Below are 15,158 nucleotides of genomic sequence, written 5' to 3' on the forward strand. Positions count from 1 at the left end.
GATAAAACTCCCGGAATCCCTGAGCAATATCGCCGGATTCCGTTATCAGACTAGTATTTTCAGCTTGGATATGGAGCACTGCAGGTGAAGCCTGATTCTGATGCACTATGTGAGCTAAAAGCCTTCCAGACTGATTCCCTAATTCAAAATACAGTTTACGTTGTGCTTTTTCTTTCAATAAGGTGAGATATTGGCGTCCCTTCAAGAGCCATTCCTCGTTATTCTGATCCGTTGGGTCTGCCACATACACCCCCCCCATCCAACCTGGTACACTCAGTTGCCAATTCCTTATCCTGTCTAGCTGTAGCCCATTTCACAAAAGAAATAGACGACTTCAGGCATCGCCTCAAGTATGCCTTCAAGGTCTCCCATACTAGTGACACATCCTCATGAACTTCATGATCAGACATAAATACTGACAATTGAGCAGAAATGCGGTCAGAGGGTGAGACTAGGGTAAGCCAAAAAGGGTGGATTCTCATGGAATGGCCCTCCTGTCTAGTATTAGCCACCAGAGTTAAATTCAAGGGAGAATGGTCAGAAACACCCCGAGTACAATATTCTATATTGTAATCAGCAAAACATACAGCTGGATTGCCGAAGGCATAATCTATACAGGACAAGGTATTATGACTGGCAGATCGGCATGAATAGACAGCAGCGTCAGGATGTATAAGACGCCACATATCCATCCACCCCACCTCCTCCAAAAGTCTGGCCAATGGTGACATGGAATCGCCCGATCCCCCAGGAACCCCACCTGAGTGAAATCTGTCTAAGATTGAGCTTAGCGCCATATTGGAATCCCCCATACACAACACTCGAGCAGAAGGGTATGACGCCGCAAATACCACCGCCTGATGTAAAACATATAGGGAGGAAGGAGGAGGCATGTATATGCCCATGATGACATATAGGGAACAGTTAATATATGCTGCTACAAAAATGAATCCCCCTTCAGGGTCAATCAGTATCCTCTCAACCTCCCACCGCAAAGATCTGTGCCCTAGCAGAGAAACACCCCGGGATAAGATAGTGTGACAGGAGTGTTGCGCCCACTGGACCCAGGGTTTATGGATCCTTTTAGTAAGGTCTGGTGTTAAATGTGTCTCTTGTAGGCACAAGATATGGGGATTAAACTGTCTGATTGCTGAAAACACTATAGTACGTTTCCTAGCGCTCCCTAGACCCCTAATATTCCAGGACATTATACGGATGTCTGCCATCTCAAACAATCATGAGAATAATAATGCAACCCTCCCGCCCAATTTGTTCTCAGCATCCAAGTGACCTATTGTGAATAGAAACACATACCAGTATTGATCTGATCTATGAATGGAATAACAGTACATATCAGAAAAAATCAGTGTAGTGACCATAAACATACTGAGAGGCATCTAGGGTTTGAGTTTAAGACTCAAAAGCTTATTCTAAATACCCTGACATTTAAGGCTACTTTCACACCTGCGTTCGGTGCAGATTCGGATCTCACAAGTGGACCCAGAAACGCCAGTGTGAAAGTAGCCTAAGTTGAAGATGTCAAGACGTGGCAGTAATCTCACGGGGTGTGCTAATGGCATTATTTTCCACTCGCACAAAACAAACTGTGCAACAACCTTTGAAACATGGACCCCAACTTCGCAATCTATGTAAAACGCAAACATAACAAAAGAAAATAAAGAGTCAGAGGACAGACAGTCTCTGAAGAAAATATCCCTTGTGAGGTATATTCCATGGCTCATGAGCACCAGAAGCCAGAGCCTAATAAGACAGAGTAAGTCCCATCAGCATTCAACTAAGGTGAGGCATGGATCACTGCTGTAGGCCTTAAACACATGGAGGAAAAGAGAAGATAGATAAAGAAAAAAAGTAGGGGAAGGGGGGGGGGGGAGAAAAGAAAAGAGGAAGGGTGGCGGGAAAAGGAGAAAAGAAAGAGAAGAGAGAAGAGGCCCAAGAGAAACCTGGATTCCGCTTCATCCTTCATTAGCAAAGGGAGCAGTAGGGTAAGTCCTTAGGTAGGTATTCATCTCGGAGCTCTTTCCGGTCGGGCTTTGCCATCAAGCCAGTTGGTAACCTCCAACGGTGTGTTGAAGAACTTGGAGACTTCCCCGTCCGCAACTCTCAGCGTGGCAGGGTATGCCATGGAATACAGTAGGTGCAAGTCTCTGAGCTTTCTTTTAACAGCGATTACAGCTGCCCTGTGTTTCTGGAGCTCCGCCGAAAAATCTGGAAAAAGCATGACGGTGGCGTTTTCAAATCGCAACTCTTTCTTGCGGCGGGCTAATTGTAAGATGTGGTCTCTGTCGGTAGAATTGGGGCTAACATAGGCCTTGGAGGCGCCCCCGGTGGCAGTGGCTTGGCTGGAACACGATGGACCCATTTAACAGGAAAGTCAAAGGAAAAGATGACGTCTGGAAAAGTTTACTGCAACCACGTGGTCACAAACTCACATGGGTTATTGCCCTCCGCTCTCTCCAGAAGCCCGATAATGCACAGATTGTTACGGCGTGACCGATTCTCACAGTTGTCACATTTTTGTTGCCAAGTCCACCTTCTTCTCCAACGCCGAGAGTGGCATGGGAATGGAAGTGGTGCGGTCCTCCAGGGTGGATACTCGATCCTCTGTTTCTTTAATCCGTTCCCGCAGATTTTGCATATCTTGCCGCAGATCAGGCCTAGATCAGGGATGCTCAACCTGCGGCCCTCCAGCTGTTGTAAAACTACAAGTCCCACCATGCCCTGCTGTAGGCTGATAGCTGTAAGCTGTTCGCGCATACTGGGAGTTGTAGTTTTGCAACAGCTGGAGGGCCGCAGGTTGAGCATGCCTGCCCTAGATCTACTTTCACCTCCTCCATCTTCCCAGACAGAGAGGAATGACAGACAGCAATGGCATGGAGGAGTTGCTCGGTGACCTGTTTCAGAGTAGGCTCGGGCTCCTCAGTGGAATCCTCGACAGGGGCAGATGAATCACGCAGTGTAGCTGGCGTGAGCGAGTGTGCCCCTGAACCTGCGCTATCCTATTGTTCAGGTCGGACAAACTCCCGGAGCTTTTCAGCTGCCGACAGGGATTTGTTTCGAGACATTCTCGGTCCTCGGGATCTTCCCGGTCTTCTCCCCTCTGTAGAGGAAATGAGGTAAAGTCCAGGATAATATAGAAGTTAGGCCGCTGTTTTGTCTGCTCATGTGGGCTGCTGGCCAAGCCCCCCACAATAATTTACTTTTAAAGAGGACCTTTCACCACTCATGACATGTCTGTTTTAATAGCTTCATGCATTCCCCATGTAACAACAATTCTGGAGCATCTATTCTTATGCCTGTATGTCGTCCCATTCCTCTATTATTTGTACTAGAAGTTATGAATAATTGCTAGCAGTCTGCAGTAAGGGTACAGAGGGGAGGTAACAAGTTGGGGGGGGGGGTGTAAATGCACAGTCTGAAAATGGCAGCACTGATTGGATAGAGTGAGTCTGTGCAGGGACACCCCCCCCCCCAACTTGTTACCTCCCCTCTGTACCCTTAGTGAAGGCTAATAGCAATTCATTCACAACTTCTAGTAGAAATATTAAAAGGGATGGCACAACATAGAGCCATAAGAATGCATGAAGCTATTAAAACAGGCATGTCAGGAGTGGTGCATTCTCGTCCTGCGATCCTTCCTATACCCCATGTGCGGTGCCGCGATCAGCGACAGGAATCCGGCTGTTACTGACAGCCGGATCCCTGCTGCATCCACCAGCATAGGTGATAACGCCGATTACAAAAAGTGTAATACCAAGTGATCAAAAAGTCATAAGCACCCAAAAATAGTACCAATTAAACCGTCATCTCATACCGAAAAAATTTAGACCCTACATAAGACAGTCGCTCAAAAAATAAAGAAAAACTATGGCTTTCAGAATATGGAGACACTAAAAAAATATTTTTTTTCAAAAATGCTTTATTATGTAAAACCGAAACAAACATATTTGGTATTGCCGCGTCCGTAACAACCTGCTCTGTAAAAATACAACATGATCTAACCTGTCAGATGAACATTGTAAATAACAAAAAATAAAAACGGTGCCAAAACAGTTATTTTTTGTTACCTTGCCTCACAAAAAGTGTAATATAGAGGAACCAAAAATCATAGATATCCTAAAATAGTACCAATAAAACTGCCACCTTATCCCATAGTTTCCAAAATAGGGTCACTTTTTACGACCACATATGGGGTGTTGCTGCAAACTACAGAATCAGGGCAATAAATATTGAGTTTTGATTGGCTGTTAACCCTGGCTTTGTTAATGGAAAAAAATTATTAAAATGGAAAATCTGCCAAAAAAGTTAAATTCTGAAATTTCATCTCCATTTTCCATTAATTCTTGTCGAACACCAAAGGGGTTGACAACGTTTGTAAAATCAGTTTTGAATACCTTGAGGGGTGTAGTTTCTAAAATGGGGTCACTTTTTTGGAGTTTCTACTCTAGGGGTGCATCAGGGGGTCTTCAAATGTGACATGGTAGCTTAAAATTATCCCAGTAAAATCTGCTTTCCAAAAACCATATGGCGTTTCTTTCCTTCTGCGCAATGCCGTGTGCCTCTACAACAGTTTACAACCACATATGGGGTGTTTATGTAAACTACAGAATCAGGACAATAATATTGAGTTTTGTTTGGCTATTAAACCTGGCTTTGTTAGTGGAAAAAATTTATTAAAATGTAAAATCTGCCAAAAAAGTGAAATTCAGAAATTTCATCTTCATTTTCCATTAATTCTTTTGGAACATCTAAAGGGTTAACAAAGTTTGTAAAATCCGTTTTGAATACCTTGAGGGGTGTACTTTTTAAAATGGGGTCATTTTTGGTGGTTTCTATTATGTAAGCCTCACAAAGTGACTTCAGAGGTCCTTAAAAAGTGGGTTTTGGTATTTGCTATTAAACTTCTAAGCCTTCTAATGTCCCCAAAAAATAAAATGGCATTCCCAAAATGATCCAAACATGAAGTAGACATATGGGGAATGTAAAGTAATAACTATTTTTGGAGTTATTACTATTATAAAAGTAGAGAAATTGAAATTTGGAAATTTGCATATTTTTTTATAAATAAAAATGAATTTTTTTTATTCAATTTTACCACAATCATGAAGTACAATATGTGACGAGAAAACAATCTCAGAATGGCCTGGATAAGTAAAAGCGTTTTAAAGTTATTAACACATACACTCACCTAAAGAATTATTAGGAACACCATACTAATACGGTGTTGGACCCCCTTTTGCCTTCAGAACTGCCTTAATTCTACGTGGCATTGATTCAACAAGGTGCTGATAGCATTCTTTAGAAATCTTGGCCCATATTGATAGGATAGCATCTTGCAGTGGATGGAGATTTGAGGGATACACATCCAGGGCACGAAGCTACTGTTCCACCACATCCCAAAGATGCTCTATTGGGTTGAGATCTGGTGACTGTGGGGGCCATTTTAGTACAGTGAACTCATTGTCGTGTTCAAGAAACCAATTTGAAATGATTCGAGCTTTGTGACATGGTGCATTATCCTGCTGGAAGTAGCCATCAGAGGATGGGTACATGGTGGTCATGAAGGGATGGACATGGTCAGAAACAATGCTCAGGTAGCCCGTGGCATTTAAACGATGGCCAATTGGCACTAAGAGGCCTAAAGTGTGCCCAGAAAACATCCCCCACACCATTACACCACTACCACCAGCCTGCACAGTGGTAACAAGGCATGATGGATACATGTTCTCATTCTGTTTAAGCCAAATTCGGACTCTACCATTTGAATGTCTCAACAGAAATCGAGACTCATCAGACCAGGCAACATTTTTCCAGTCTTCAACAGTCCAATTTTGGTGAGCTTGTGCAAATTGTAGCCTCTTTTTCCTATTTGTAGTGGAGATGAGTGGTACCCGATGGGGTCTTCTGCTGTTGTAGCCCATCCGCCTCAAAGTTGTGCGTGTTGTGGCTTCACAAATGCTTTGTGGCATACCTCGGTTTTAATGAGTGGTTATTTCAGTCAACGTTGCTCTTCTATCAGCTTGAATCAGTTGGCCCATTCTCCTCTGACCTCTAGCATCAACAAGGCATTTTCACCCACAGGACTGCCGCATACTGGATGTTTTTCCCTTTTCGCACCATTCTTTGTAAACCCTAGAAATGGTTGTGCGTGAAAATCACAGTAACTGAGCAGATTGTGAAATACTCAGACCGGCTCGTCTGACACCAACAACCATGCCACACTCAAAATTGCTTAAATCACCTTTCTTTTTGGAGTTCAGGAGATTGTTTTGACCAGGACCACAACCCTACATACATTGAAGCAACTGCCATGTTTGATTGGTTGACTAGATAATCGCATTAATGAGAAATAGAACAGGTGTTCCTAATAATTCTTTAGGTGAGTGTAAAGTGACACTGGTCAGATTTGCTAAAAATGGCCTGGTCCTTAGGCCACTTTCACACGGGCGTCACGTTTTGGCTCAGGATGCGTCCCGGGTGCATTGCAGCAAACCCACGCGAGTAGGTACGCAATTTCAGTCAGTTTTGACTGCGATTGCGTTTCGTTGTTCAGTTTTTATTGTGCGGGTGCAATGCGAACTAAATGTGGTACCCAGACCCGAACTTCTTCACTGAAGTTTAGGTTTGGGTTCAAGGTTGTGTAGATGTAATTATTTTCCCTTATAACATGGTTATAAGGGAAAATAATGGCATTCTTAATACAGAATGCATAGTACAATAGGGCTGGAGGGGTTAAAAAATAAAAAATTTAACTCACCTTAATCCACTTGTTCGCGCAGCGCGGCTTCTCTTCTTTCTTCTGGACCTGGGTAAAGGACCTTTGATGACATCACTGCGCTCATCACATGGTCCATCACATGATTCATCACCATGGTGATGAATCATGTGACGGACCATGTGATGAGCGCAGTGATGTCACCACAGGTCCTTTTCCTACTGCACAGCAAAGAAGAAGAAAGAAGAGAAGCCAGGCTGCGCGAACAAGTGGATTAAGGTGAGTTAAATTATTTATTTTATTTTTTTAACCCCTCCAGCCCTATTTTACTAAGCATTCTGTATTAAGAATGCTATTATTTTCCCTTATAACCATGTTATAAGGGAAAATAATAATGATCAGGTCCCCATCCCAATCATCTCCTAGCAACCATGCGTGAAAATTGCACCGCATCTGCACTTGCTTGCGGATGCTTGCGATTTTCACGCAGCCCACTTCTTTGGGGCCAGCGTTGTGTTAAAAATGCACAAAATAGAGTATGCTGCGATTTTCACGCAACGCACAAGTGATGCGTAAAAAAATCACCGCTCTTGTGCACAGCACCATAGAAATGAATGTTTGAAATGCTGTTACGGGACCTGCTGCTACCCTCTGTCTGTCCCCATTGAGTGTTTAGATCTTGACACAGTGACTTGGCATCTACTATAGCGTAAAACCCATGCCAAAAGGTTTTCTGGAGCTGGGTTTTCTGACTAAAATGCATCATTTTAGTGCTTTATTTTTGGTGTATTTTAGGTGGAAAACCCAGCTCCAAATGTTACATGAAAGGCTATGGAATATATTAGTCGCAGTACAAACACACGTTTTTTATAGTGCCTTTTTTGACACTACATTTTTTTAAACACGGTAGCATGTGTTAAGCCAAAAAAAAACATTGCTGGATGAGGAGTGGATTCCGTATTATAAGTTATGGAAATTCATAGAGAAAAACCAACAAAGGCATAGAGCTGTGTTTCAAGAGTTGCTAAACTTTATTGAAAGAAAACAGAGGTATAAAGCAAATTTCTGGATCATTTCCAACTGAAGACGTAGTTAAACATTTACAACATTAACTCATTAAAAACACAATCTGAAATGAGCACCACCTCATTAATCACTTAATAAGTCTGCAATTATGTGAGATCTAACAAAACAACTAGTTGATCATACCGGATCTAACAAATATCTTCCAAAATAGCTAATTGTTTGGTCAATAAGGGGGGACTGATGATGGGTTAGCCCCCCCCCCCTGCAAATAACTGTTAATATCTCTACTTCTGTGTGAGATCTAACGCAAACAACAATTGATCTAACCTGATCTAACAAAGATCTAACCAACTGCATATGTTTTGTTCAAAAATTTTGATATGGGGGGGCTAACACGGCTGAGGTTCTCTTGGCTATACGCCTAGGCCATCTCCTTAAAGGGCTTCTGTCAGCCCACTAAACCCTTTTTTTTCCCCCCGTTAATATTAATCCCTACACTGCAAGCTCCCTGTACATATGCTAAATATTCATTTTCGTTCAGTAGATATTGTTAAAAATCAAGTTTTATAATATGTAAATTACCTTGCTACCAGCAAGTAGGGCGGCTACTTGCTGGTAGCAGCCGCATCCTCCTCTCATCATGACGCCCCCTCCGCCGTTTGATTGACAGGGCCAGGGAACGGGTTCGTTCTCTGCTGGCCCTGTTCGAATTCAAAATATCGCGCCTGCGCCGTACCTTTCTTTAATCGGTGCAGGCGCACTGAGAGGCGGCCTCTCTCCCGGCCGCTCCATCCTCAATGCGCCTGCGCCGGGTGTGGATGTGACGTTATCGGCGCAGGCGCATTGAGGATGGAGCGGCCGACAGAGCGGCCGCCTCTCAGTGCGCCTGCGCCGATGACGTCACATCCACACCCGGCGCAGGCGCATTAAGGATGGAGCGGCCGGGAGAGAGGCCGCCTCTCAGTGCGCCTGCACCGATTAAAGAAAGGTACGGCGCAGGCGCGATATTTTGAATTAGAACAGGGCCAGCAGAGAACGAACCCGTTCCCTGGCCCTGTCAATCAAACGGCGGAGGGGGGGTCATGATGAGAGGAGGATGCGGCTGCTACCAGCAAGTAGCCGCCCTACTTGCTGGTAGCAAGGTAATTTACATATTATAAAACTTGATTTTTAACAATATCTACTGAACGAAAATGAATATTTAGCATATGTACAGGGAGCTTGCAGTGTAGGGATTAATATTAACGGGGGGAAAAAAACGGTTTAGTGGGCTGACAGAAGCCCTTTAATCTTAACTGTGGGTGCTAGCCACATGCTGGTACTCCTGACGCTTGTTAAGATTCCTTTCTAACGAGCGTTGGTGGGGCAAGGAGTTACAGTAACTTTCCCCAAGAAGCTGTAAAATGGCAGTATGAAATACAAACATGGAGGCTGAGGACACAACATGGAGACTTAACCCTCACACATGCTCTGTTTGTGTTTTTATTCCCTCATTTTCAAGCACATCCATTGGTTTTTCATCCTGCAATGTGTGTTGCATTTTTGTATTTCTTTTCACAATGCTGCACAGGAGTGACATTACAGAGGGTACATTCGCTTCCAAAAAGAAAAAAATGCTGTTAAAAAACTCCTTTGCTCATATACACTATTTGGTCAAAAGCACCTAAAAACGCGGCATCAAATCAGGCATTTTTGTCATTTTCACGGACCCATAGACTTCAATGGACGTGCTGGGTCCTATCAAAGTAGTGCATGTCTCAGTGATTTTTTTTTGTGACCCCTGATCAGTAAAAGAAAATACTGAAATGTGAACAGACACTTAAATCAATGGGTACCTGTGCTGTCCGCAAAAAATGTGAACAGCGCACATCAGTGAAAAACAGAAATGTGTACATGTCCTTATTGTCGCATTACGGACAAGGAAAGGAATGTTCTATTAGGGGACAGCTCTTCCATTCCACAAAATACGGAATGCACACAACCACTCTTCATATTTTGCGGATGCGCAATTTACAGACTGCAAAACATCCAATGGTCGTATGCATTAGCTTTTATAGATTCCTTATTGTTCCTGCACTGGTGATTCTGGTCTTTAGGTGGCAATGGTAGCATGAATGACATGTCACTAGGGCAATTCCCTGCCCATAGAGATGTCACATTATAACAGTTTGTGAAGAAGAAATACTGCAGCAGCTCACACTCACTATGGGAAATATTTCACAATTTCATGTTCAGTATGAAATTATTTCCTACACCCAGGTCCAGGTGCACCCAGACCAGACCCCTTATTCAAAAAAAGAATAACAAAAACTGTGGTAAAAAGTAAGGGCTTCAGAAACATGGCGCCAACTGCATCGCTAAACCTCCGTAAACGAACGGTCACATGACACGGTGAAGTCAGTGTCATGTGACCGTGATGTCATCAAGGTCCTGCCAGATGATGAGAACTACTGTGAGAAGCACACGCCTGTGATTCCATAACCCGGCATGTCTGGCCCGGTGGATAGAGGGCAGCAGGGACCCGCGGGTGAGCTGCGCGGGAAAACTTTAGGGGAGCTCACCGAGATCCTGGAGCGACAGGAGAAGCTGCTGAGTAATAAGTATGAGGTCTCCATGGCCGGGCTACATGTACATGGCGGGCACGTCTCAGTGTCAGTGTGGGAACCTTCCCTGTGTGATGCGGCTGTTTCATCATCAGCACTCACTACACTGCAACCTCCTTTTTACACACACACACACACACACACACACACGTATGTGTATGTGTGTATATATATATATATATATATATATATATAATGTGTGTGTATGTACACACACACACCTCCTCCCAACTTTTGAGAAGCCCAAGGAGGGACAGTGTTAGTGACATGCTTAGGGCTCTTTCACACCTGCGTTCTTGTCTTCCGGCATAGAGTTCCGTCGTCGGGGCTCTATGCCGGAAGAATCCTGATCAGTTTTATCCTAATGCATTCTGAATGGAGTGAAATCTGTTCAGGATGCTGCGCTTTTTGCTCCGACCAAAAATCCTGAAGACTTGCCGCAAGGCCGGATCCGGAATGAATGCCCATTGAAAGGCATTGATCCGGATCCGGCCTTAAGCTAAACGTTGTTTCGGCGCATTGCCGGATCCGACGTTTAGCTTTTTTAGAGTGGTTACCATGGCTGCCGGGACGCTAAAGTCCTGGCAGCCATGGTAAAGTGTAGTGGGGAGCAGCATACTTACCATCCGTGCGGCTCCCGGGGCGCTCCAGAGTGACGTCAGGGCGCCCCACACATATGGATGACGTGATCGCATGGCACGTCATCCATGCGCATGGGGCGCTCTGACTTCACTCTGGAGCGCCCCGGGAGCCGCGCGGACTGTAAGTATACCGCTCCCCCGCTCCTACTATGGCAACCAGGACTTTAATAGCGTCCTGGCTGCCATAGTAACACTGAACGCATTTTGAAGACGGATCCGTCTTCAAATGCTTTCAGTTCACTTGCGTTTTTCTGGATCCGGCGTGTAATTCCGGCAAGTGGAGTACACGCCGGATCTGGACAACGCAAGTGTGAAAGAGGCCTTAGCCCACTGTTGGAAATTTACACTTAAAGCACTTTCACACTAGCGTTATTCTTTTCTGGCACTGAGTTCTGTCCTAGGGGCTCAATACCGGAAAATAACTGATCAGTTTCATCCCCATGCATTCTGAATGGAGAGCAAACCGTTCAGGATGCATCAGGATGTCTTCAGTTCAGTCTTTTTGACTGACCAGGTAAAAGATAAAGGCCGCAGCATGCTATGGTTTTATCTCCGGCCCAAAATACTGAACACTTGCCAGAATGTATTAGTGCCGGAAGACCGGTAAAAATGTGAAAAAAAAAATCGAAACATATGACAAACGGACAGATGGATCCGTTCTTGCAATGCATTTTTAAAACGGATCAGGATCCTGATCAGTCTTACAAATGCAGGCAGTTCCGGCGACAGAACTTTCTTCCGGATTCCTCTGCCGCAAGTGTGAAAGTAGCCTAAGCCTTTCCTATAGCACCACTGCCTATCTGTACACAGCCAGGCCTGCCCAGTCCCCTTAGTGCCTGCTTACACTAGCTGTGCCCTCAGTAATGTCCCATTAATGCCCCCTCACAGTAGGAGTGCCCTGTTATTGTCCCCACAGTTAGACCCCTTTACAGTCTTAGATATGCCCCCTTCACGGTAGTTATGGTCAGATATGTTTCCTTTTCAGAGGAAGTAAAATAATCACAAAAAAACCCAGTAAATTTCTAGTTCCTCCAAAGCTGGCGCTCCCCAGCAGCTGTACGATGCGCTGCTGGTCTGTGGGGGAGGAGCACAGAAGCCGATTCCCAGCTCCTCCTACACAGACCAGCAGTGTGATGTGTGACAGTGCATCATGGTGAAGCGGGGAGCAGACGGCTCCCTGCTTCACCATTACAATCCTATGGACACAGACAGCTGAGAGCGGGACATACCTCAGCCATTCCAGGACAGTTGGGAGGTATGCAGTTGCACACAGAATGCTCCCTCACATTACTAGTGCTCCCCTCACACCAGTGAAGCCTCTTTAGCTTCCTAAAAATACATTCACCTATCCTTGTTCCCCCAGTGAATGGAGCACATCATCCCCTGGACCGTGTTCGTTCCTGCTCAACAGGAGCTTGCGGGGGAGAGCGCAGGCCAGCGAACAGTGGAGCAGGGAGATGACTGTGTGCCGGTCGTATATAGTGACCTGTTATCACCCTCAACTTGTAATGTCACATGACGGGCGCCATGAATCCTCAGATGCCAAGGCTTCTGATAAGCCCAGTACCGCCCTGACACGTAATATTAGAACAGAGGGTTCAGCCTGTGTAGCCTAGAGAGGTGGAGTGATATTTCGGCTCTAGTGTAAATATACCGGGCTCTATTGTAAGCCTAGCGATTAGATAAAGTGATGGTGGATAGAGATTGCATTACTGTGTGTTTGTAATATTTGATTCGTCATCATTGCTAAATATAATGACTTTATTATGAACCCAGAAAAATGCGGGTGGGGCAGTGCAGTCGTCCAGTGTGCCCTATTTACCGGTGCGTTTCCTACACTTTGCTGGGGGTAGAGAGAACGCCTATACAAATGGGCAGTTCTACACAACAGCAGTGTCTATCGCAAAAGCATGAAAACACCTGCCAAAGACACCACAGGATAGTCAAAATAGGGCACTTTGTTGGATATCACTAAAAAGAAACAATTCATAAAAAAGTGATAATCACTTGCAAAGAAGGGGAGCAGCAGTGGTATACATATGCAATTAATAACCGAGAACCTCGGCTGGAGATATATACTGTGTGTATGTGTGTGTATATATATTACATCTGAACATGTACTAAATGCTGTAAGGGGAAAAAGAATCTCCACTAATGACATGAAGAGGCACAAATAATTAGAAATATGGCACAATACGGGCCAACAAGCTGACTCTCGCCACAACGCACGTTTCTCATATGGCTTCTTCTGGGGGGGTATACCATGGTACCAGCTTGTGGCCGGTATTACTTCATATTTCTAATTATTTGTGCCTCTTTTCATGTCATTTGTGGAGATACCTTTTCCCCTTATAATATACGGTCAACGGACCAAAATAATCCCTTTAGGGGTCTCTAACTGATACTAAAATGTATCTTTATTCATGCTATATTAAAATTGTGATTCAATAATTCTATAAAGGAACACCTAATATTAAAACTATCAGAGTACAGTGCGGTATGATATATATTAGATTCTCATATACATTCAACTTTCCACTGTTGGTTGTTGCTACCAGCAACTCAGGGATATAGTCCCAGTCAACATGTATTTGTATATATACACCTATCATGGTGCATCACCCATCAAAGGAACAGTTTTATGTGTTGATGTATCACTGGTTTATGACAGATTTTGATATAACTGTCACTACCTTCACATTGCAATAGTGTTGGCAGGGTAGGAGTTTATCATTTCTATTTGTAACCCCTCAGTCCAACATGCTGCTAGTGCGTGGCCGCTTATTCACAGTGGACGGCACGTCTCTACTGTTCGAGGCTCTCAATATGTGTAGCGTATCACAATGTGAAGGTAGTGACAGTTATATCAAAATCTGTCATAAACAAGTGATACATCAACACATAAAACTGTTCCTTTGATGGGTGATGCACCATGATAGGTATATATACAAATACATGTTGACTGGGACTATATCCCTGAGTTGCTGGTAGCAACAACCAACAGTGGAAAGTTGAATGTATATGAGAATCTAATATATATCATACCGCACTGTACTCTGAGAGTTTTAATATTAGGTGTTCCTTTATAGAAATATTGAATCACGATTTTAATATAGCAAGAATAAAGATACATTTTAGTATTAGAGACCCCTAAAGGGATTATTTTGGTCTGTTGACCGTATATTACATTGATTATCATATCCCGAGGGTCTCTATTAGGGCGTTAGATTTGATTCTACCTTTTCCCCTTATAACATTTAGCACACTGTTGGGATGTGTTAGATTTTTTGTCTGTTTCTTTTTAGTGATATCCAATAAAATACATTTTTTATTATCCTGTGATCTGCCTTTAGTAGGTTTTTCATACATTGCTGGGGGTAATTGCATTGAATAGAATTGTGCTGACGCCAGTGCTATCACACTGCACTGTATGTTATTTGTATGTGCAGGGAAATCTCCCATTCACCTGACAGAGGCCGGACGTGCCTTTCTACCCCTGGTTGGGTTGGTATATGTCAGCATATCTTTTCTGTGCTGTATGGATAAGTGCAACAGTGACATCATCAGAAAGTCTAGTATTTAATATGGGAGCCTATACCGCTGCATACCTATTTGATGCCGCCCATTAGCAACCTTACAGGGGAATGTCACTCCCATCGGTGAGATCTTTTTGTGGGTGTCCCATTCCCAGTGATTATACCGATCCAGTGTACATTTGTTGTATGAGCCCAGTGTATACTTAAAGGTATCCATGAGCACCCATTGATCTAAAGGAGTGATGCGCCTTTACAGTGGCATCCATCAGAGGTATAAATAAGGAGCTCCTCCTGACCTATATCTCAGACGTATACAGTGGGAATGCACCCTTACACAAGCCTGCTTGTCATTCTATTGTAGTCAGTGGTTAAGTGTACACATGGCCGTGTTTACACCTCTGTACAAGAAGCCATGTACTGTCAGATCAGGAAAACCTTTCCCAAAGCATAGCATGAATGTAAGGCTGCTGTAATGGGTTGTCCCATTAAGACCACTCCTGTGGATAGGGGATATAGGTCTGATCGGTGGTGGTCTGACTGCTGGAGCCTCCGCTGATCTTGTGAACGGATCGGTGGTCACGCACCCCCACTGCCGCTCCATTCAGCTCTGTGGGGCAGC

General features: G+C 44.1%; 1 protein-coding gene across 1 annotated transcript in view; it reads left to right on the top strand.

Annotated features, from left to right (window-relative positions):
* Positions 1 to 10,212: 10,212 nt before the first annotated feature.
* Positions 10,213 to 15,158, top strand: part of POLR2M (RNA polymerase II subunit M) — a 32,072-nt gene continuing 27,126 nt past the window's right edge. Inside the window, exon 1 of the mRNA XM_044279703.1 lies at positions 10,213 to 10,359. Coding sequence (XP_044135638.1) covers positions 10,247 to 10,359 — 113 coding nt within the window. The 5' untranslated portion in view covers positions 10,213 to 10,246. The remainder of the gene's footprint in view (positions 10,360 to 15,158) is intronic.

This window comes from Bufo gargarizans, chromosome 2 (genome assembly GCF_014858855.1).
Source record: "Bufo gargarizans isolate SCDJY-AF-19 chromosome 2, ASM1485885v1, whole genome shotgun sequence".
Classification (NCBI taxonomy): Eukaryota; Metazoa; Chordata; class Amphibia; order Anura; family Bufonidae; genus Bufo; species Bufo gargarizans.